Source organism: Schistocerca gregaria, chromosome 2 (assembly GCF_023897955.1).
Source record: "Schistocerca gregaria isolate iqSchGreg1 chromosome 2, iqSchGreg1.2, whole genome shotgun sequence".
NCBI classification, from domain to species: Eukaryota; Metazoa; Arthropoda; class Insecta; order Orthoptera; family Acrididae; genus Schistocerca; species Schistocerca gregaria.
Window position 1 is genome coordinate 551,859,501 of NC_064921.1, and position 25,460 is coordinate 551,884,960.

At 40.8% G+C, this 25,460-nt stretch overlaps 1 protein-coding gene across 2 annotated transcripts in view; it reads right to left on the bottom strand.

The window, feature by feature from the left end:
• The window catches only part of LOC126332010 (greglin), a 73,775-nt gene that overhangs the window by 32,221 nt on the left and 16,094 nt on the right, over positions 1-25,460 (bottom strand). The window contains exon 1 of one of the 2 annotated variants that reach the window (XM_049996542.1): positions 6,026-6,143. The exons of the other annotated variant lie outside the window; for it this stretch is intronic. Within the exon in view, the coding sequence (XP_049852499.1) occupies positions 6,026-6,053 (28 nt within the window). The 5' untranslated portion in view covers positions 6,054-6,143. Of the gene's footprint in view, positions 1-6,025; positions 6,144-25,460 lie in introns of those variants that run through there. 2 annotated transcript variants of the gene reach the window in all.

A 25,460-nucleotide genomic window follows, 5' to 3' on the forward strand; every position in this document is an offset into this window, starting at 1 on the left:
TCAGAGAATATGGCTTTGCATGAATTGATTGCACATTTAACATTCTCTTTGAATAATTTAGCACAGTCTTAAGAAGAACGTGGAAGTTCATGGTATTCAAAAAATCATTAACTTTATCCACATAATCACGTTTGTTCAATAGTACTTCACTGCTTGTGAAAATGACTTCTCCTTGTTGCAATTTCTGTTATAGGGACTTAACGATGTGAAAATCAACATCCCGTGGGATGTTACACTCAGATCTGGTCTATTTGTTCAGTGCATTGGCAACTATATATTTAGCAGTGATCTCTTCATTAGGGCATACTCAGTATCTGCTTTCGTTACATCGTGTTGTTTTTCTGACGGAGAGTGGGAAGGTGCATGTTTAAAACCTTTCTGAAGAACTTTTCGTTCATTTGGCGACAGAACCTACCTCGATAGTTATGGTATCGTGTTCGTGACAATGTATGTAGTCGTCTAAAGGTGGTAACAATGACTATCACATCCAAGTTACACCCCTGTGTATTTGATTGTGAAGTCCGTCAACCTGTAAATGGCCTTATTCATGATGTATTTTTGCGGCAGATCAGAACATTATCTATGATTTAAAACGTGAGTTCACGTCTAAAAGGAAATTGCAAACAAAAGTTTTACCAACGTGTAGTTAACGTATCGAACTTGGTTCTGTCGCCAAATTAACAAAAAGTGCAAGATTACCTTTTCGCACTGGATTCGTTTCGATATAACAGGAAATAAAATAAATAATAATGGTATGAATTACTATTTTTCATGGAACGGAAAGGGGTGTGCTGAAAACATAGCAGACATGTTAAAAACAATGAGAACACACGTTACATTCATTACCGTGACGAGTAGAGGGGGACCCTCCTATTTGGCATATGTAATGGATCCTTTTAATAGAGCATTTGGTGATCTATTAGGATCAATTAGGACATTAGGACACACCGGTGACTCCAGAAGGTATGAAATGACGTTAACAGGGGCCAATGGTACGGTTAACTCTAGGTGTAATTCGATCTGCAGTATTGTTTCTATAGAATTGCTTTTATATCGGGTAGCAATGCTCAAGGTCAACATTTTAGACACTTGGTATGATAGCCGTGGAAATTAACATACGAATCGCACCTGAGTTACATGTTTGCTTACATTTGGTATAACGTGGCAGACGTTTTTGAAACCTCTTCTCATGACTGTGGAACAATGGTTCACGAGGCTATTATTTTGATACCATTTGATCAGGTCCCATACATGTTACGCAGCTGAAATTCTCAAGCACGCTTCTTTCATATTCACCAGAAAAAATTATATTGTTGCATTAGGGAGAAGCAAAGTCTATGTCGTAATTCTGCAACTATGAACAATAAAAATTACTTTCGAACGTCTGGAAATTTGCTACATTGTTTGCTGTAGCATGGCGAAAATACCACCTCGCTGTACTTATTAATTCTGGGGTGGTCTGTCTTAACTGTCGCAGCCGGTATAAGAAAGGACTAATACCACTTCGAGTCATCTTAGAGGAGACAACTAAAAGTTTACAAAACTGGTTGAAATTGCTCTGAGCACAATGGGACTTAACATCTGAGGTCATCAGTCCCCTAAAACTTAGAACTGCTTAAACCTAACTAACCTAAGGACATCACACACGTCCATGCCCGGCGCATGATTCGAACTAGGGACCATAAAGGTTTACAACTACCTTTCATAGTTTCTGCGACTTGCATGTAAACCAGTAAATAAAATTTGGCAAAGTTTTGTAACAGAATACAAGTATATACAAACAGGGTGAGGCAGTCAAACGAAAAGGTGTAGGAACTACCTGACTTCCCTGATGTGGATTATGGGACTGGGGACTTGAACTCGAAGGTGTAGACAGATTGAAGTCTTAGTACCCATCGAACGTTGGTCAGGTGCACAACGGGCGTTTGCTGTAATGGCATATTATTACATTCGGATTTTTCTTGGAACTGAACATGCTTTTGCCATCGGGAGTTTAATTTACCCTGCACGAGGTGCCGTGGCATCTCCAAACGCTTTCTTGCTTTGGGCGACAAACTTTGAAGCCACTGGAAGCACTACAGAGGAAAGAGGTGGTGGCTTAAATACGTACAAGACGGACGGTAGATAATATTGACCGTGTGAGTGGCCTTTACGAAGGAGACCACGAAAATCAGCTGGACGGCTCAGTGCAGAACTCTGATTCTTCGAGCACTACGACGTTGGAGCAAATCGGGCTTCTGCAGTGTCATTGGATTTAGCCAGACGCGCAGTTACTCTATGCATCATCAGGAGAAATGGCGATATTTCGTAGCCGTCTGTCCACCAGCTTTAATGGCTCCAGGCTTATTTCTTTGGGGTTATCTCAATCCAAAGATTTCCGGGGCAACCATCCAAGCATCGGAAATGATTTGAACGAATGAATTTACCAAAAAATTAACAGTACTCTGTTGTAGATGCTACGTAATTTCGTTGGCGGGTTCACATCAGACTCTGATAATGTGTGCAAGACCAAGGACGCAATGTGAGTGATACCAAATTCAGAGAAAACAATTGAACTTTAAAGGTACATCTACATCTACATGACTACTCTGCAATTCACATTTAAGTGCTTGGCAGAGGGTTCATCGAACCACAATCATACTATCTCTCTACTATTCCAATCCCGAACAGCGCGCGGGAAAAACGAACACCTAAACCTTTCTGTTCGAGTTCTGATTTCTCTTATTTTATTTTGATGATTATTCCTACCTATGTAGGTTGGGCTCAACAAAATATTTTCGCATTCGGAAGAGAAAGTTGGTGACTGAAATTTCGTAAAAAGGTCTCGCCGGGACGAAAAACGTCTTTGCTGTAATGACTTCCATCCCAACTCGCGTATCATATCTGCCACACTCACTCCCCTATTACGTGATAATACAAAACCAGCTGCCCTTTTTTGCACCCTTTCGATGTCCTCCGCCAATTCCACCTGGTAAGGATCCCACACCGCGCAGCAATATTCTAACAGAGGACGAACGAGTGTAGTGTAAACTGTCTTTAGTGGACTTGTTGCATCTTCTAAGTGTCCTGCCAATGAAACGCAACCTTTGGCTCGCCTTCCTGACAATATTATCTATGTGGTTCTTCCAACTGAAGTTGTTCGTAATTTTAACACCCAGGTACTTAGTTGAATTGACAGCCTTGCGAATTGTACTATTTATCGAGTAATTGAATTCCAACGGATTTCTTTTGGAACTCATGTGGATCATCTCACACTTTTCGTTATTTAGCGTCAACTGAAACCTACCACACCATACAGCAATCTTTTCTAAATCGCTTTGCAACTGATACTGGTCTTCCGATGACCTTACTAGACGGTAAATTACAGCATCATCTGCGAACAATCTAAGAGAACTGCTCAGATTGTCACCCAGGTCATTTATATAGATCAGGAACAGCAGAGGTCCCAGGACGCTTCCCTGGGGAACACCTGATATCACTTCAGTTTTACTCGATGATTTGCCGTCTATTACTACGAACTGCGACCTTCCTCACAGGAAATCACGAATCCAGTCGCACAACTGAGACGATACCCCATAGGTCCGCAGCTTGATTAGAAGTCGCTTGTGAGGAACGGTGTCAAAAGCTTTCCGGAAATCTAGAAATACGGAATCAACTTGAGATCCCCTTTCGATAGCGGCCATTACTTCGTGCGAATAAAGAGCTAGCTGCGTTGCACAAGAGCGATGTTTTCTGAAGCCATGCTGATTACGTGTCAATAGATCGTTCCCTTCGAGGTGATTCATAATGTTTGAATACAGTATATGCTCCAAAACCCTACTGCAAACCGACTCCAATGATATAGGTCTGTAGTTAAATGGATTACTCCTACTACCCTCTTAAACACTGGTGCGACCTGCGCAATTTTCCAATCTGTAGGTACAGATCTATCGGTGAGCGAGCGGTTGTATATGAGTGCAAAGTAGGGAGCTATAGTATCAGCGTAATCTGAAAGGATCCTAATCGGTATAGAATCTGGAGCAGAAGACTTGCCCGTATCAAGCGATTTGAGTTGCATCGCAACCCCTAAGGTATCTACTTCTAAGAAACTCATTCTATCAGATGTTCGTGTTTCAAATTGTGGAATATTCCATTCGTCTTCCCTATTAAACTATTAATTTCCGCTGGTATAGCCTGTATCCATGAAAAAAAAATTAAAATTTGTTTAAATCGCCCCTTTTTTATTATTTAAATCTTCCACTCCAATGCCCTACTCGGTATTTGATGATATACTGTGACACAAGACGAAAATATTCAAAGTATTCAATCCTTCATTTGAACCAAGACAGAAAGAAGTGTAATAGTTAATTAACATGCGACAGTTGTAGCGTTAAATAGACAGTAAACAACAGAAGCAAGTGGCAGCTGTTGTTTCACATGTTTTGGGTGCATACGTATTCTTTCTAGTGACAGGAAGGGAATAACAGTATATGTCTTAAATTCTGCTGCCTTCCTGACCTGCAGTTTTCTGGGTAGGTACCTCCATTAAAATACTCTTCATTGTAGACAGCGTCACATGACACTCGAATTTTGCACATGAATTCCAAGCGTGGAGCAAGCCATTGAGTATTGTCGTAATCACAAGTGAAATACTGAGCACGGCCAATTATTCGTAAATTTTGTCCAGAACGTACTGTCCTAGGAAAAAAAGAACCTAACATTGCTCCAACGCTGTGCTTTCGACCTAGGTTTCAGTAAGTTTCCCTAGCTTTCAAGGCATACACAGAGTGTGGAAATTCCGTGCTAATTGGTAATCCATCTGCTCCACTATCAGCTCTCCTGGACTTTGGAAGAAAGTAACTTGGCTCTCCAACGTGTCGGATGTTTCAGACTCCAACCCCAAATTTCAGAGTACTTAATGAAATGAAAAATAAAGAGAAGAATAAAAAAGAACCAAATTCTACAATTACAGGGACCCAGCATGCTCGTCCAGTTCGTGAATGGAAAGTGTTTTCTTTCTGTTCTTTATGGATGCTATATATTCAGCAAAGCCTTTTACTTTACACGAAACAGAATAGTTCGTACCATTATTATTTCTTTGGCGTCCTGTTATATCGAAACAAAACCATTATCTTGCGGTAATTGGTCGCATATGCGTATCTTGTTCTGTGGGGAGATCTATGTGGTAGTCTACATTAAGTATTAACACAAGTAACAAGTAATCGATTCTGCAGAGCAACTTGAAATTGTGCTAGATGACATTCGTCTGCCTACTACCAGGTAAAACTTACCTTGTTTAAGACACTTTAGCGACTTCATGATGACTTTAACTAATAACAATTTACGAGAATATCGTCATCTTCATCAGACATTCTGAATATCTACGCAGCTGTCGTGTGGACTATGACACTATCCTCTGAATTCATTCAAAAACAGATTTCAGAACACTATACGCTGTTTTTTCTCCTTTCTGATGCTCTATTTTCCTTACAGTTCTCCCCAGAAGACGAAAACTTTCGTTCGTACTTCCTATAAGAGGTTTTACGTGCGCATTCCACTTTATATTTTGATAGTTAGCAAATTTTACAAAAGTACTACGACTCTCGTTAATTCTTTAACATCGTAAAATGTTTTCCCCTCCTGTGGCCTTCCGCATACTCGTACAAAAGCCAAGATGTCACCCAATACACAAAGTATAGTTTTGTGTACGTGTGACTGTGTTGCACAAGCAGCTGATTTTCAGCAAACACTACGTACAGGTTGAATCTGTCTAATAGGTCCTCTCTTAAATTCTTCATTCAGACCCCATTCTTTCAAGTCTTTCATGTCCTTCAGGCGTAAGGTGTCTCTGACAGATAGCACTTTAATCTACCAAAATCACACTTTCAATTGTACTAAAAAATTGTTGTTTTGGACTACATGACAGCGCCATGTCCAGAATATGGATGTTTGGGTCTATTTGGTAGTATACATAAATGAAAGAGGTAAAAAAGAAAAGGCTTTACCGTAATTGAATATTAATACAATACATTCCGACAGTACTTACCAACAACAAGCAGCAGAACGACCTTCATTGTACTCGGCAAGCTGTACTGCTGCTCGCTGCGATATATATATAACCACTAACAGTTGTCTTAAGTACTGCTGGTAACATCGAAGGTTATCATACAGCTTCAGTTCTTTTTACTTAATATTCTGTGTGCTGTGGCAGCATGCAACTCAGCAGCCAACAGAAAACCAACGCAGCGAACTACAGTACTGCTGAGTTGACGTACCACACGTGTAAGCGGCAGTTGTTGAAAATGGCTGGTGTTACATACGTATACAGAACTGCTAATGGCAATTCGGTAAGCGCAGATGTCAGTTATGCCTAAAGTGAGTAAGAAATTCTCTCAAGAAAACGTATTCCTGCACTACTGCAAGTTACTCAAAACATTTAGAAATAATTTTTTTTTTTTTACGAATAAGGCAGAATCCTGATGTACAAAATTTGTTTCTCCAAATAAAGCCGAATTTTTAATACAATACAGCTCAAATACTGATGACTTTTACAGGAGTTGCTGATAGTTTATTTCGGTCATCGTGTAACTAAATGCCTTTTCGTATTTCGACCATGTAGATCCAGGGAAATCCGCATATCGTTTACAGATGTTCAATGTAGTTTATTCAGTTGTATATTGATATCTGGGCAATACAGTACGTGGAGAGCTCAGTTCGTGTTGCCACCGCAACGAACCATGATTAAGACAGCACGCTGTACTGGTGCCAAACCATCTTTTTTCACTGTAATGTTGGTCGCTTCTGTTTTCAACTCTAGGATTTCCTGGAGAAAAACAAATTTCTGATTTCTATTGTTGAGTAAGCTAATATACATTCAGGAGCTTGTCATCTGCATCCGATGAGCGTAAATTTTATTTAATTTATTATTAACTTTACTGACGTTTATTTGATGTACTGATTCTCCTCATCACAGCGGAGATTTGCTCGTCGCATTTCCTTTGTGAAACTAGGCGTGTAAACGAAACAAAAAAATTGAAATTGTAAAAAATTCAACACCTGATGTGCTACACACAACTTTACTCTTATTCGAATACCATTCATGGTTGGTATTCACACCCCTCCCCCTCTCCGACCAACTCAACAAATGCTATTAGTAATAGCAGCTTTTGCCAAGAAAACTACTGTAAAAATGCAGGAAATTTATTCCGCTGTATAGTGGAATGTCGAAAGTGAAACTTTGTGCCGGACCAGGACCTCTTCAAGCAAGGTGTGGCCCTAGCAGCTTTGACCGTGTGCGAATCACCGAAACCCAGAACTTTCATATGTCGTCGTTTATGTGCCAAAACATTCCCTCGTACGCTACGTATATTCCGGAACAGGAAAGACATTTATTGAGAGTCGAGGCGAAGAAATGTGAAATGCATGTTTGTCCTAAGGAACCGTGCTGTTTATTAAAACAGGGATTGCTAATTAGTAATGTAAAAAACTTTTTGATATATTAAACGCAATTACTGTCTCTTAAGCTCTTGTCATAGTAGAAATTAACAACACTTCGAAGGTTTGCTCATTAAAAATGGAACATCAGTTCAAATGAATACGATTGGAGAAAGAAACTGGTGGTAACCTACTCTAACAAACCCTTATTCATATGTAGCGATTTAATGAAATTGCGGAACATCTAATTTCGGATGGTGGAGCGAGTATTCGAACTGAATATCCTGCCAAACCTACTAAACTGCTCTTAGCAACTCCCATTTGCATTCACATGCAAAAACTGTAATGAACGTTGCTGTAATTGGAACTCTTTATCCTTGACCCTTGTGATGAATTTTAGGCCTAATTATATGTTCTTATCGCTGCTAGCCTACACATAAGAACCAACGGTGCCAGTTACCTCTAAATAAATCTTGTATGGAAAAGACGTTTACGACGTAAGGCAATTCGTTAGAATATATATTTTCCGTACAAAGTAACTATTATTGAGTTATGTCTCTCATGTTCATTCAATATATATTCACACTTCAACGCTCTTACTGACGAACAAAGTAAATGTTCAAGTTTACGCACTTGAATGAGAAAGTAAAACAGGCATTCTTGGAAACTTCATCACATTGCATCCTCTCTGAGTATGAATCGTCTAAAGTTCTATTTTATTCTAGCGAAGTACTCTGTATGTTCGTGGATGGATGTTGTGTTCGTTGCTGCATAGATTAATGCACCTTTCGACACTATCAGAAGAACTGGATGAATATCGAAGAATAGGCTGAATGAAATGCCAACAGTACAGCAGTTGTCTTCAGTAGACTACAATATATCAAAATAAAGATTTGATGTAAGGGATTTATAATCCGTCTGAACTATGATTACCATTGTCAGAAGTGTGACCCCGATGGAATATTTTAAAATTAATTTTTCCAGTTATATCGTCCTTTGAGTATAGTCATCCTTCTTTGTACAAAACATTTTACGTTTTTATGTACTTAAAACACCATAACTATGGTCTGGGAGACCTTTCTTCAGTTTTTATCTCTTACAACATCATCGCCATCAAGACCACGTTTACTATTCTCGGATACTTCGACAGGCATTCAGCCACCCAGTATTTTTTCACATTTGTGGTTCGTTACATCATTCTTTCCTGCGTATACTTACCTTTTGCATTCGTAATTAACGTGTTCTTAAGTTTTGAAACCTTTCGGTTATTTAGCAATTCATATACGTCTGCTTTCTTCATTTACAATATCTTTACTGTCACGTATCACTCTCATACAGCGCTGTTCAGACACTTTCTTTTATTCTATTTTCTTCTTTTTTTGAGTCATCAGTCTTCTCATTTGTTTGAGAAGACTTCTGTGCCAACCTCTTCATCTCAGAGTAGCATTTGTAACCTACTTCCTAAATTATTTGCTGGATGTATTCCAATCACTGTGTTCCTTTACAATTTTTGCCTTCTACAGCTCTCTCTAGCGGAAGACATTTTATGATGAAACACTTGTCCTATCATCCTGTCCCTTCTCCTTGTAACCTTGTAAGTATTTTACACACATATTCCTTTCCTCTTCTATTCGACGCCGGACCTCGGCATTCATCACCTAATTAGTCCACCTAATTTTCATCATTCGTCTGTAGGACCATCGCTCAAAAGTTTCGATTCTCTTCCGTTCCGGTTCCCCGACAGTCAAATTTTCGCTAACTTTGCTATATGACTGTTCGTTGGCTGTATACTGGTTCTTTATATATTTTTAATTTATATTGAACCTGTGTTACCATCTCCACGCGTTACCTTAGAGAATTACACTAGACTTTGCGTCCTGGCTGCTAATAGATCAGGCCCATAAGAAATGATGTCTATATTGTGACCCTTATTTGATTAACTTGGTAAACAAATTAATTACATTAGAAATGTGCGCAACGGAAACTGGTACGAGTTTCTCTAAGATAACACGTTATGGGGTGGTTGAACTCACAGCCTTCACTATAGCAGCTGCTAGCCTATCTAAATTCAAATTGTAGATTATTTCTATCTTACATTAACTTTACAAGACGAACTGAAAAGGATTATCTTGTTTAATTGAACTGAATAAAACATCCTATCCATTTCATGTATCAGGTGACTGGGGGAATATTTCTTAATTGAAATGCTGACCCTCATTTAATACATTTATTTTCTACGATGTGGAAAATATTTTAGAAGACGACGCATTAGAATTTTTTTGTAGTTTCAAAACTTATGTCTGAATGAGCATTAAACCTGGGTAGGACAATGAAGAAACGAAAACACTACACGAATAATTTCATCATCGTCTCATTACACAAAAAATATATAAGTGGGACACACCGCTTTTTAGCGGGATAATCGCCATTCATTCTTTAAAACTCACGTTTCATCATGCATAAATTACACAATAGAAATATAAGGTCAGCCATTGCTTAAGATAGAGAACCTCAACCAGACAAAAGATTCTGGATAAAATGTTACTCAAACGTTTGTAGATTTTACAATAATTTACACGCCGCTGACTGTTTCAATTGAAAGCACTATGCAATGAACACGTGGTCAATCATATGAGATTTAAGAAACTACATCAAATTCATAAAATATTTAGATAAAAGCACTGTAGCACAGTAATAGCGGTTAAGTATCTTACTGGAGACAACTGTAAGCATACTGAAACTCGAGAATTGACCACATTACATGACTTTGTACTATTGGCGCCAAAATGAAGTACGAACTAAACTCACAAAGAAAGTACCAAAAATAATTAAATTTCACGACAGAGATTTCTCGATCTACCACCCTATACGCAATCTGCACTCATTGAGCTAAACGTGAAGCTTTTAACTCGGGAAATAGCTACATGAACTGATGGTTCCTGTTGCATGCTCACTACCACAAAGCAAAATTTCACAAACACGTTTCAGAGAAAACTATTGCAAAAAATTAAAACCGTAACTTGAACTGATGAAAGTATATTGAACGCGTGCTATGATCATACCCTGTCGTGAATTTTTAGCCATATTACCTCATTTTTATCTCGCCAAATCTGCGAGCTGCTGTGCTTCCGCGTCCGGTCCGTCCGGTGCTCTCCACTCACCAAAATACGACTAACGTTCCTATTCAAACTCGGTGGTGGGGAGACTCACCTCACCCCCGCACCAACTTTGTAACCTACCATCGTGCCTGTTTTCATCTTTGCTTGCTGCTCTGGCCTACCTGCCGTTATTCTTGTAATGTTGGCAATAACTGCTACTCCCTTAAACTGTTCCCTTTGGTCCATTCTCCCGCTACATTTGACTTCCATTCATACCTAGGCACACTCATACAGGATGGAACAAGGAGTTACATATAAACGGCGTGTGATCTCTTTGTAAACTCATGAAAAATAAGCTAATGCGTCAAATATTTCTTTCACCCAGGGAAATATTGAAGCTGCTAGCAATCGAAGAAAAACTTATATCTCGATATAGAATACATAATTACTTCCTACTGTAACCTGAGGCAAAACGAAAGTAACTCTTCAACATACAATGCTGTGCTCAAAGCGTACATTCATGGTAATTTCTTCCACAAATTAAGGCCTACATTGAATACTATTAGACTTCTCTTTGTCAGGAATGCCCTTTTTACCAGTGCTAGTCTGCCTTTGATGTCCTCCTTGCTCTGTCCGTCACTGGTTATTTTCCTACCGAGGTAGGTGAATTCCTTAACTTCATTTGCATCGTAACGATCAATCGTGATGTTAAGTTTTCCACTGTAGTCATTTTTGCAACTTCTCATTACTTTCGTCTTGTTTCGTTCAGCAGATCATGTAACTCTTCTTCGCCTTCACTCAGGATAGCAATGTTATCAGCGTGTCGTATCATCGATATTCTTTCATCTTGTATTTTAATTCCACTACTGAACCTTTCTATTTCCATCGTTGATTCTTCAATATACAGACACAACATTAAGGGTGAAAGACTACGTCTTTGTATTACACCATTTTCAGTCCGTTCACTTAGTACTTGGTCGTCCACCCTGAACATTCACTCTTGGCTTGTGTTCGTATTGTATATTACCCGTCTCTACCGGTAGATTACCCCTTCTTTTCTCAGAATTTCGAAGATCGTGCACCAATTTACTGTCGAACGCTTTTTCCAGGTCGACAAATCCTTCGAACGTGTCTTGATTTTTCTTTAGTCTTGCTTGCCTTATCAACCACAACATCAGAATTGCCGCTCTGATGCCTTTATCTTTCCTAAAGCCAAACTGAACTTCATTTATCGCATCCTCTATTTTATTTTCTATTCTTCTGTATATTATTCTTATAAGCAACTTGGATGTATGAGCTATTAAGCTGATTGTAAGATAAATCTCGCACTTGTAGGGTCTTGCAGTCTTCAGAACTGTGGGGATGACATTTTCCCGAAAGTCAGATGATATGTCACTTGACGCATGCATTCTACACGCTAAATTGAGTAGTCTTTTTTTCCACTTCGTCCAATGATTTTCGAAATTCTGAAAGAATGTTAGCTATACTTCCGACCTTATTTGATCTTAAAACCCCGAAGCTCTTTTAAATTATGATTCTAATACTGGATACCCTATCTTTTCTACATCAATTCCTCTTCCATCTTCTACCCCACCAGACAAATCTTCCCCTCACAGAGGCTTTCAATGTACTCTTTCCACCTTTCCGCTCTCTACTCTGCATTTAAGAATTGAATTTCCGTTGCAATCTTAATGATACCACCGTTGTTTTTAGTATCACAGAAGGTTATTTTGACCTACTATATGTTGAATCAGCAATTCGCCAGTCATTTCTTTCTCGGTATTTCACATTTGTCATGCAGCCGTATCGTCTTAGCTTCTCTGCACGACCTATTTATTTCGTTTCTCAGCATCTTGTATTTCTGTTCTCCAGCATTTCCCTGAACATTTCTGTACTTTCTTCTTTCATTGATCAACTGAAGTATTTCTTCTGTTACCCTGGCTTCTTAGCAGTTAGCTTCATTAGATCTATGTTTTTGTTTCCTGCTTACTGGACTATTCCTTATTGTTGGTCTACTGCCTTAATGTACTTCAAGTGTAGCTCGTCATTCCTTAGTATTTCCGTTTCTCACTTCTTTGTGTATTGATTCTTTCTCACTAGTCTCTTAAACTTAGTCTACTCTTCATCACTGCTACATTGCGATTTGCATCAGTTCCTGGTTACGCCTCTCAATATCTGATTTCGGCTTCTCCGTCTGACCATGATGTAATCTAACTGAAATCTTCCCGTATCACCCTGTCTTTTACAAGTCTACCTCCTCCTCTTGTGATTCTGGAACACAGTATTTGCTATTACTATCTGAAATTTCTCACATACTTCGATTACTCTTTCTCCTCTCTCATTTCTTTTAACAAGCCCATATTCTACTGTAACCTTTTCTTCTATTCCTTCCCCTAAAACTGAATTCAGTCTCCCATGAAATACAGAATTTCGTCTTCCTTTAGGTAATGTATTGCCGTTTCAGTATCCTCAAACGTACTCTACGCTTGGGCATGTACACCTGAATTATCGTTTCGGTGCTGGTTTGCTTTTATTCCGATAAGAACAACCGTATCATCGAATTGTTCACAGCAACACTCCGGCCCCGTTAGCTGAGTGGTCAACGCGGCGGAGAACCACGCCAAGGGGCCCGGGTTCGAGTCCCTGCTGGGGCAGGAGATTTTCTCCACTCAGGATGTTGTGTTGTCCTCATCATCATTTCATCCCTCTCTCCGACGTGCCAGTCGCCCAACGTGGCGTCGAATGCAATACGTACATGACCTCGGCGGCCGAACGTCCCCAAATGGGGGATTCCCAGCCCACAATGCCGTACGCTCTTTTCCATTCACAGCAACTCACTATTTACCCTATATTCCTATTCATAAAGAATCCTACTCCCGTTACATGATTCATCCCCTGCTGTAGACATTACCCAGTACTCCTGAAATCCTTGTCTCCTTTCCATTTCACGTCACAGACGCCAACTGTATATAAGATTGAGCCTTTGCTTTTCCACTTTCAGATTTTCTAGATTCCCTACCACGTTCAAGCTTCTTACATTCGACGCCTCGACTCGCAGAACGTTATACTTTTCTTCGTCATTCAGTCTGTTTCTCGTGGTCACCTCCCCTTTGGCGGTCCCTTTTGGAGTTCCGAATGGGGAACTGTTCCGGAATCGTTCGCTAATGGAGAGCTTGTTATGAAACATTTTCAATTTCAGTCCACATGTCCTTCAGATACAGGTTAAGTGTATTTAATGTTATGGTTTCCATTTCCTTCTCTATCCTTATGCCGTTGATCATTGCTGATTCTTCCACTTTTAAGGGTTTTTCCCACCACAAGGACAAGAGCGCTCGCTGAATATCTGTCCGCTCCTCCACCCTTTTTGTCAAGACCGTTGTCAGAATGAGGGTAACTTCTTATGCTGGAGGTGCTCTGCGGCCAATGCTGATTATTAATCAAAATCTAAGTGGTGGCGGGTTTCGAACGCGTTACCAAGGACGGTTGATTATCAAATACGCTATCCCTAGGCCAGGTGTTCAATGAGTTTGGACATGTAAATGAATGCTATAAATGAATATTGTTCCGAATTTGTGCAAAAATATTTAGTTATATAATAGCCATAGATTTCACAGACATCCATTGCGAATGTAACCATGTTCAGTTTAACTTAAGGTCGTAAACTGTAGTTATAATTTACTATTCAAACAGTTGTGTAGTAAATTTTAACTCCCATTTTCTCTCAGTTAGTCACTTTCGTCCCACTAAATGACATGTAGTTTTGTATGTGCAACCAGTCGTGTCCATCACTTCAGTGTTGTCTTTTGACTTTCCGGAGTACATAAACTTTTTGATGTGCTGTGTCATGCCTCATCTACATGCAGGTAGGCACAGAATGATACACCGAATTGAACTAAGAGGTGCGCCACAGTGAACGGTTGTGTTGTGAACTCATAAACATGATATATATTCGCATTTGTTAATACGGACCACCATCAGCCATATAATGGAACGAAGATAACGAAAATTCATGCCGGAAGGTGACTCGAACCCGGATTTTCCGTTTATCGCGAGTGATCGCCTTAACCTAAGGCTATCCGAGCACGATTTCTGGGCAAACCCAAGCTTCCATATGTCGTCAACCGTGTTTCTACAAAATACCCTCGTACACTCATTATGTATATTGCTGTACAGGGGAGGTATTTTAACTGATAGACGCTTACACGGTGTCGGTGGTTACAAACTGTACTGCAGTTCCTGTATTGTTTACAAGGACGATGCAAGATACATTTGGAAAGAACTTTGCACTGTCCTCCTGAAAGACAGAGGCACAGCAATATCGTATTGTGAACACAGTCAGTGGCTACTCATGCTTCAGAACTCGGGCTACACTCGATTTGCATTATTAGCTGAACGTATACATTTCTTTGTTTGATTGCAATAAAAGTGATTGTGGTTGTTTTGTAGAGCGTTTCGCTTTATTTGAAGTAATGAGAGCTCATCGAACTTTTCAATCTTCCATACTGGATGATAACAGGAGTCAGATGACTGCAAGTCTAGTAGGTAGCTGATTTATTTTGATTTGTTGTAGCTTTAAACTCTTGCATATACGAGTACATCCTAACCTGGCCTCTGTTTCAATAAATTAAGAACCGACCAAATTTGGCATGAAACTAATATCTTTATCTATGATATTATTTACTCCGAATCTCGAGAACTACACAACCCATAGTGGCCTCTATAAATGCAAAAATCAATAATTTTTTAGTATTTGCAAACATAACAATAAAATAAATTTTTTAGTTCGCAAATAGTTGTAGCTCCTGGCAACCTGTCTTCGGGTGACAGCAATGCAACGTTTTTAGGCTTCAAATTTCTCGAACTGCAAAATTGAGCAATTTTTTCCTGGTGTCCAACTAAAATATAACGCACGTAGTTTTAGCAGTTATTTAGGGCAGTATATTTTGAATGGATAGGATGAAGAAATAAATGGTTTACTCCGTAAAACGATTTTGTACCATTTTTGTAAGTGAAATATGAAATTATTTCAAAATATCTAGTTATATTAGACCCAACGGGTAAAATATTCGTTAACAGGAAGGATTATGATCTTTAAAAATGATCCAGATTGTCAGTTTCTTGTTTCTTGTATTTTCTTATTATTGTAAATAACTGAATATCTGATATCAGGGCGTGGAGCGATAAGAACGGTGGCCTTGGAGCTTGCTCGTAGAGTGATGGATGCACAAGGGCGATTGAATAAATAATGGTCCAAACACTTTACAGAGGTTAATATGTACACTACCTGTAGTGTAGGGGTAGTATCTTTAATTGTAAACAAAACGGTCAAAGGTTTGAACCCTAGCACTGTTTGAATTTTAAATACAGGCTCATCAGATATCTGGCGTAAGAAGTCCCTCTCATTCTGCCAACGGCTTTGTCAAAGAGCGAGGGATAGAGGACAGAGGTTGTAGCACTCTCTTGCTCTTGGAGTGCGAAACTACCCTTAAAAGATGGAAGAATCATCAGTGATCGAAGGCTTTAGGTTGCAGAAGGTAATGGAATCCGCTGCATTAAAAACACATAAAGCGTATCCACAGGACATACGATCTGTAACTAAGAAAGTCTCATGATGACTTCTCCATTGGCGAAAGTTTCCAGATTAGCCCCCATTAGGAGCCCTGAGTGTGACTGTTAGGACAGAGATGACCATAAGAAAGACGTTGAATAACCAACAAGAGGCTAGTGTTGTCTGAGACGGTGGTGGACTGTAAAATGTTTGAGCATGGTAGGAAGCTAGAAAAGTCTGGAAAGGGGAATGATAAGGCTTAACCCAGACCAATAAAAATAGTTCAGATATTACTGCCGACGTCGCAAGCAATACATGAAAGGACGGAAACGTTTATGAGAGTTTTGAAGAGGTAATTCAGTACGTGAAGCGAAATTGAAATTTAATAGATTTAGCTGGACTGGAATGTGGTTGTAGAGGAAGTAGTAGAAGAAAAGATACAGTAGAATATAGGCTTCGCAGGGGGGAAAGGAGAAAGGAGCATGACTAATTGAGTTCTGCAATAAATTTCAGATGGTAATAGAGAATACTCTGTTGAAGAACCACAAGAGAGTCAGGTACACGCGATTTGTAGCGCAAAGCAAGTGTCAGCACAATTTGTTAGTGCAGGTTGCATACATCACAGTCGTGCAAGCATTCGGTGCGAAACCTGTTGCTTTCTTTTGACTGCAAGACCCAGAACCTATCGCTCTGCTAAGTGGATTATGCCCCCTAGGAATAATCTCACCTCCCTCACCAGCAAACAGCTGTGAAAAAGATTCAATTAAATTGGCTATTTTGCAGGGAATCGATTACAGTGTATGGAATATTGTGTAAACAATTTCTGACAGACAAGGCAGTATGTGAAATCTCGCTTATTTAAAAAAACGTATTGAATACGAGTCAGTGTCTTCAATACAGTTTACTTGCTTGTCTAAATAATTTGCAACGAAATTGAATGCAACGTATGGAACACAATGACGAGGCAGTATAAAATATTTAAACAATTGGGGAGCTACTTTTGTCCCAATCATGCTAGGAATGCTGTCAATGTAACTCATCACACGTAATTAAACTATTCGAAATGTTTTGATTGTGATGCAAGCACAGTCTGCCATCGGCCCAGTTGGCTGCATCACATTTTCCCGAAAGCACAGCCGCACTACACCCACTGGTGCCCCATGCCTAGTAGAGCAGAAGTCGCGCTAATCCCCAAAAAAGTTTTAGGCCGTGACCACCCTTTAATATTTCTTAGCTGACACCTTCCTGACACAACATGTGCTTTCCCTCTCTCTCTCTCAATGACCACATCCTGTATTCCTGGACTTGCACACACCATCGATCACCATCGGAGTCAATTGCAAACAAAGCAGCGTTTACCATGTAAACCCCAGGTGGGGCGTATTCGAAATGTTCCAACACTCTGTCAGATTTACTGAGTAATTAATTACATCCATACCCTTTGTGGGGGACACTTTTTCCATGCAATATATTGGTGGATACAAGGATTGGAGTATCTGGCGGGATTAGGTCCTACAACTACCTGGCTTCTAAAACCTACCAGATTTTCCTTTTCCCTGGCCTCTTATTGATGCGTACTGACACTGATAGGTCATTTGGTAGGAAGTCGATTACACTGGATGTAGATGAAAATTCCAAATTTCAGATCAATTGCATGATATGTCCATAAACAATCTGTGCAGGTGATGGATGAGTATGTGTGCTTGTAATACCATTGTCAGAAACAATAAATTGTGCAGTTGGGAAACTGATCGTAATTTTTTCTGTTTTCCGTCGTTCCTTAGTTGCTTCATAATTCGTGGTGGTATGTTCCATCTATGCAACTAATTGAAGGGAGTTTTTTTATTGACATGCTTGTTTTGCTTCTTTTATTTGTGAAGCATTTTCAGTGGCTTGTAATATATCTTCGTAATTATACACATAACAAATTTATTATGTGGCAGTTACAACATCGTACTATGTTGCATTTTAACATGTTTTCCTCTTGTTTCGTAGGTTACACTTAAATTTTGTAGCACAAATGTCGTGATGTGAAATTGTCGTTTGATATTACTTACGATTTCCAGTGCTGTTACCCAATGTGTGGGGTCTTGGAGATGTATTCATTAGTCTCCATGCCCTAGTTGTCCGATTTCAGGTGTTTTTTCAGCCACATTGGATTAAACACACCGCATACATCAGTTTTACTTTACATATTATGTTCAACATGAGTGCGATTTTGCTGTGTACTCTTGCCAATCGTCGCTGTATGTTTATCTCTCATCTTTTGTTTGGTTGAGAATCTGGTTTTGTATTTTCATTTATTTTGTGTGTGTGTGTGTGTGAGAGAGAGAGAGAGAGAGGAGAGAGAGAGAGAGAGAGGAGAGAGAGAGAGAGAGAGAGAGAGAGAGAGAGATGGAGGGAGGGAGGGACAGAGAGAGAGAGAGAGAGAGAGAGAGAGAGAGAGAGAGAGAGAAAAGAGAGAGAGAGAGAGAGAGAGAGAGGGAGGGAGAGAGAGAGAGAGAGCGAGAGAGAGAGAGAGAGAGAGAGCAAGAGGGAGAAGGGGTGGGGAAAGAAAGATACGTTATTTATTTATTCTGGTTATGTTTTTGGTGGCCATTCTCATATTTCCAATTTTTTATATGTTCTTTATATCTAGTTTTGAAGTGCCTACCTGTCGTTGCCCTATATACTGAATTACATTTTTGGCACTCTTACTCGTGTGTACCTGCTCTTTGGTATTTATCTGATTTTTTGAGCAATGTGTAATTCCTGTTTCTTTAATATATTTACTATCTTATGTGTTGCTTTGAGCTTGTATGTACACCATTTTTTTTCTTTTAGTCATATCATGGGTGTAACTGTTTCGTGTGTGTATGTGTGCTGTACTCTCTCTGGGCTTATTTGCTGTTTGTATTTCTGCTTGTTTTGAGTTTTCTTTAATTGTGTTTAATCTTTTTGGTTGAGATAAACAAAACTAACACATCACACAGAAAGAACCGAAAAGCACCAACGCTCAGAAACCAACCCAAGGTCCACAGATCCCTTATTCCATTAAAGCGTGTTTTTAAATTCAAGAATGCACCAGCATACCACAAAGAGGGTCACTCCCCATTTTAACGTACAGAGTATGCACACATCAGTACCGAGAGCAGACACAACAAAAGCAACTGAAGAAAACTTACCTACATACAACAAAGTACCTTCAGACAATATTAATGAAATTAATAAAACACTCAATGCAATCACATTCCAAAATAATTTACCATTAGGAAAACAATTTTACTGATATGAAGGTGGGCCTCCATCGGTATCCCCAATAGCAAAAACACTGGCAAACATATTCATCAACCACCTATGAAACAAAATCCTTAATTCATTCGTAACAAATAAACGATAGAAAATTTTCTACGGCGACTGTTGGCAACACTGCACGCCGTAAACACAGACATGCTGAACACAACGTGTAAAGTGCAATTGATGTATACAATGTGTTGAATCAAACGTGACTGAAAGTACCAGGGAAATCGGCTATCTGTACCATGGATGCCAGTGAACAAATCTCGATGACTACACACATGGGCTCACAGCGCTGGAAATCGTAATACCGAGCGATAATTTTGCATGACGAAATTTGTGCTACGAGAGTTAATGCTAACCTAAAAAATAAGAGGAAAATATGAAAGCAGGATTGGGTTTCTAAAGCACTCTATAACACGTTAGTTGTTTCTCTCACCTACAACAGGATGAAGAATATGCAGGAGGAGGAAGAGGAGTAGAAGTAGGAGGAGGGGGAGGAGAAGGAGGAAGGGTATACTGAATGGTAACATAGAGGCAACCTTAACAACAGTTACCTCTGCAAGATAAAGTCCACTGCGATTTATTGAGAAGCACTAAACAAGACACACTTAGAACTTGATCCAATCCGCAGTGAAGTTGTGATCGGGTTTTTAAAGCACTATAGAATTCGTAAATTGACTCTCTCCATTTGGATGGAGGAGTAGGAGAAGGAGGTGACGGATCCAGCTGTGAATACCACTACAAGACAGAGTCAATCGAGATGTATCTTTAAGTACTAGACAGGTCTTAAGCCACGATCCAGCCCATAGCAGTAGTTGCCACCGATAGATGTTGGCTTTTCGTGGACGGTGCTGTTGTATACAAACAAGTTACAACTCTAGAAAACTGCAGAGAAATAAAGGGAGACCTTGAGAGTATCGGTATTCGCTGATTGGCAGTTGACCTCCACCTAAAATAGGCAGGTGAGACATATTGTTGTAGTATAACACGGTCTGCGCTCGTAGGTAGCACAACGCTCCTTGTACACGTCTACCGCGCCGCTCGGGAGTCACAGCACCAAGTAACGACACCGGAAGGTGGGCGTATTAGAGCTCGAAACCGGTCGTGTAATAGTAAAAGAACTTTACAACTGAAGTGGTATTTTCAACGTCTGGTATGAGAAATGAGAGTTTGGCGTCATTGGCCGGGAGGCCCCTCACGCGGCTTGTCCTGCCGCCTTTGTGCAGGTCTTAAAACATTCGACCCCACATTAGGCGGCTTGCGCGATGTATGGGGATGAAATGACGATGAAGACAACACCAATCCCTGAGCGGAGAAAATCTCCGACTCAGCCTGGAATCGAACCCGGGCACGTAGGACGGCAATCACGCTGACAACTGAGCTATCGGTGCGGACACCTCTGGTATTATAACATGTTTATAGAACTATCATTGGAAACAGCCACACTCATAAAATGTCTAGGAGTATGCAGGCAGAGCTATTTGAGGTGGAACGACCAGATGAAACCAGTCGCATGTAAGGCAGACGTCGGACTGACGTTCATTGGAAGAAGCTTCAGCAAACACAGTCAACCCACCCACAAACCTTTTTTCGACCCGTACTTGAATATTGCTGGGCACTGTGGGACTCACAGGAGATAACGTTGATACAGGACATAGTGAATGTCCAAAGAAGAGCAGCGCGTTTCGTTACAGGTTCATTTAGTATGCGCGAAAGTGTTAAAGAGGTATTCAACTGACTCCAGTGGCTGATGCTGCAAAAGAGTGTTCTGCATCACGGTGTGATTTATTGTTACAGTTCCGAGAGCGTATTTCCCTTTAGTCAACAAATATATTGCTTCCTCTATATAAGTATAAGCCTCGGAAAGACCATGAAGATAAAATTAGAAGCTTCTAGCCCACACGGAGCCATGCGAGCAATAATTCTTTCTGGGATCCATTACCGATTGGAACACGATAAGGAGAACCGACACTCATCTACGGAATACTCTCCGCCACACACCTTAAGGTGGCTTCCGATGTATGGATGTAGACGTATCTTTTAATATAGTACGGATAATATTCTAAAGAAATAAGCTTTGTACGAATCACTGTGTAATGTAAAAGGAAAGCCAAAGGCATATGTTTCGCATCTCACTAACTGTTCCGTATACACACAAGTGTACTTAGCATGATAAATGTTAATCTCTCTGGTTCTCATTGACAATGGTATTCTACCATTTTAAATCCCTTGAACCATGAGTTGAAAGAGGTCGTAGAACACGCAGACCTAAAACCACGATCACTTTCAGATGCACCGCACTTTCTGAAAGGTTTTCCCACAAACCGAATTAGCTCTTCCTATAACAGATTTTATGTATTAGGGTCAATCCATACCGCTCCATGCGTTCAGCTCCTGTATTAAGTAAATTCCGATACCTTTCTATGGTATCAGGTGTTCTCCTATCACTGACCAGGCTACTGCACCTTTCAGATACTCTTACACACTCTACCTTTCCATCAGTATTATGAGGATAATATGATGAAGAAATTGTTCCTCTAATAAGTTAATTTTGCTACGATTATCTCATGAAGCATAAAAAAACAAGTGAAATTAAAAATTAAAATGAAATATGGGTAAACTTGTCACAAACGGCATTCTGATTAGTGGCGATCAAGCCTTATCACATCAGCCTATTTTGTTGTCTTTCGAGAGGACAGATATCTATACCTTTACAAACGGACGCCGCTTATTTCCTTTCCCAATCTTATCCAGTATGAGCTTGTGCACCATTTTTGATTACCTCATCGTCTTCTCTCAAGGCGCCTTTGCTGCTGCACGATAAAATACTTGGATATGGATTTTATCTCTCTCACATACATGGTCTCGTAAGATGAACATCAGGATTTTATGGAGTGCTAAAGCTTATTGACCTGCTGTACACACACTTAGTTGTGCTTTTTCGCTTGAGTCTGTCTTCAAAATAATCACAAAATATAACAAGTAGTGAGATAATACATTCAGGGCAATGCTGCCGTTGGTCACTACATCACTAATGGCTACAAATTAAAAATCGCATCACATTACATTTAACTTTTGTGGGTGTCTTAGTGTAAGTGAGAGGACAGAAAAATATTAGAAAAGGGTAGAATATGCTGAGACTATTTCCTTGCAGTGGACTACAAGCTGAATCTCAGATACGAACGGTTATTAGTACTATTACTGTAAAAGATATCGATACCAATTAATTACACTGCAAGTAAATAATAAGTACACTTGAAATCTGCTTTCGCAGGACGGAGCGGATGAGGTTGTGGAAAGGAGTCCAAATTATTTTCTGTTTGTTGCACAAACATAAAAACTTTATTTTGCTAAAACACTTGTCGCACATGCCCTTAAAAGAATTCAGAAACACTACATCTCAAGGCCTAAACAGTGCTTGGAACTAAAAGAAAATCGCAATCTGAAAACAACAGAACAATGGAGCTCAGAAGTGCTCCACGGGTAGGCCTCAGACGGTAACTAACGTAAGGTTGGGTGAGATAGACAGCCAAGAATAAAATTAACTAATCAGATGGCAACCCGACGCAGGGACGGCTGAAGGACCGACCAACAACTCATTCAATTCCCTTCCGGGCGACCAGCGGCACCACAACGGAAAATGACACGAAGGACGAAGATGCCAGCAGCGCTACGTCTTCATATATTGGCGTCCAAATACAGATAAGGCACAATAACCACTAAAAAATACTAACAAACACCAAGGGCTGTAGAACTACACTCCCTACCAGACAGCCTCATACGGCGAAGAAAAAGATACTGCGGAAAACGACGCTGATGGCATCACCGCGGAGACTTCCTCGCTGCTGTGTCCCAATCGATTGCCTACTCCAGTACGATAACAGCATTAAAATCAACTACTAAGTCGAAATCACACACGCTAGACACAGTTCCACAAAAACACATCCACAAGAACTCGAACAATGCTAAAAGCAATCACTGTGGAACGACAAGGATGAATCACAAGTCGACACACACGGAGAACCCAGAAGCGGTCGGCGACCAGATATACGTCGTCCGGTGAGACGACCGACCGAATGAACAACCAACATCGTCCCCACTCAAGTCATGCGTGCAGCCACGGTCGAGCGAGTCTTGGCTATCCGGACCTCCCTGCAGCTCCATCCTGACTCAACTCCATGGCCGTCCCGAACTCGGAGAAACGGCGACCTTACCACACTGGCTCGGACCCAACCATGCCGAGGTAACACTTGCTCATTGGCAACCCGACATCTCTACACAAGGAAGGAACCGACCCAAGGTGACCAACAGACGAGGCCCAGGAACGGTCAAAAGACCAAATACACGTCGCCCGATGAGACGACCGACAGAACGACCAACCAAAGGTCATTCCCACTCCAGTCTCCTTCCGTCGGACAGTGCATGTGTGTCGCCAGCGGTCGGCGAGTACTGGCTGTCCGCACCTCACTGGTGCTCCGTCCCAACTCCACTGCCGACAGACCACGACCCGGAAATACTAGCGGTCGCTCCAGAGATAGTACGACAGTGCTCTTATCGATAAGCGCTGCTGCTGCCACTCACGGACAAGCAAGCCAGCAACTTAGTGACGCCAGTAAATCGAATAAGATACGAGATGGCGGTACCGCAAAGACAAGCTGTCAAGCAATTAATGGCAAGAACGAGAGCCACGCACCGCTCAAAACGCTTTTAGAGATTTTCAGTTCACTCAGTATTTGTTTTTGCAATATTGCTTATGGAATAAACGAAATCACATTTACAGATTAATAGCACAAGCGGTTCTGAGGTACTAGGTATGGACCCACGCTGAAACACCAATATTAGTACGTGGTTTGGCCTCCACGGGAAGCAATGCAGGCAGTGACTCTGGCTGCCAGTTGATCGTACAGATAGTGAATATTGTTCTGGAATACGTTATGCCTTGCCTGCTTAGCCTGTTCTCGAATATTTGTTGTGTGATGAGTCTCGCGTGTCACTACTCGTCCCAACATCATCCACATACGATTGGCTGGAAGACAAGGCTGGAAATCGTACGGGCCAGGGAAGTCCCTATTCGTCTTGCAGAGCACGTTAAATTACACCGGCAGTGTGTGGGCGAGCATTATCCTGTTGGAAGAATACATAACCTTCCTGATGCAAGAACGGCAAGTGAACGGATCTGACACCATTCTACACGTACCGGGCACTGGTTAGAGTCCCCTCGGGAAACGCGAAAGGTTGTAGTTCAGCGCACCTCAGACCATAGGTTTGAGGTGGGGCCAGCCTGCCTCGAACGAAAGCTCTCAGCAACATAGCGCTCACCAGGTCTACGTCGTGTGCGCACACGACCATCACTTTCATGCAACCAGCATCTGTTTCTGAAGACCATGGCGCGCCACGCCAAGTGTATATGACGGCGCCAGTCGCGCCGTGCGCATCGATGCTATGGTGTGAGTGGAGGATGGGCTAGAGGTGTGGTGCCTGTAATCGCAGTGCTAATAATCGGTTCTCAACAGTTCGTGTTGACACATATGGGCTCACAGGTCCTGTTATCTGTGCTGTAGTGAGTCTACGATCTCCCATTGCTAGCCAATATGACGATCAAGGTGGGCATCTGTGCTGCGTATACGTCGAGAATTTCATCTACGGGTTCTGAGAACGTTCACGTGACCACTGATGCCAGCACTGGTATACAACTGAAGCTGCACGTTCAGCTTGTGTGGCAATTCTCTGAAAATACCATCCTGTCACTCGGAATGCCACAATTCGATCCCTTTCAAACTCACTCAGTTTGCTGTAGGAAACACGAGTGGGTCTCCGTAGCATGGTTGCCTGCTTGCTCCACACGTTTGAACGACACTGAGCTTTCTTGCTGTAAGCATTTCGTATTAAAGGGTAGACACATACGGCGCTGCTCTGGTAGGTTTACCACTACGTTATCTGTCGGTGGACTATTATCAGTGCAACTACTATACCATAGATGGTATACGCCGTTATCGGATCTTCCCAGGCGCACAATGTCCTTTTTTTCCCACCTTTTTGGCTCCGGAATTGTATATTAATGAGGTTCTATAAATGTATGTAATTAAACTGAGTCTATCTTAGCAGATTATAGCACACCACAA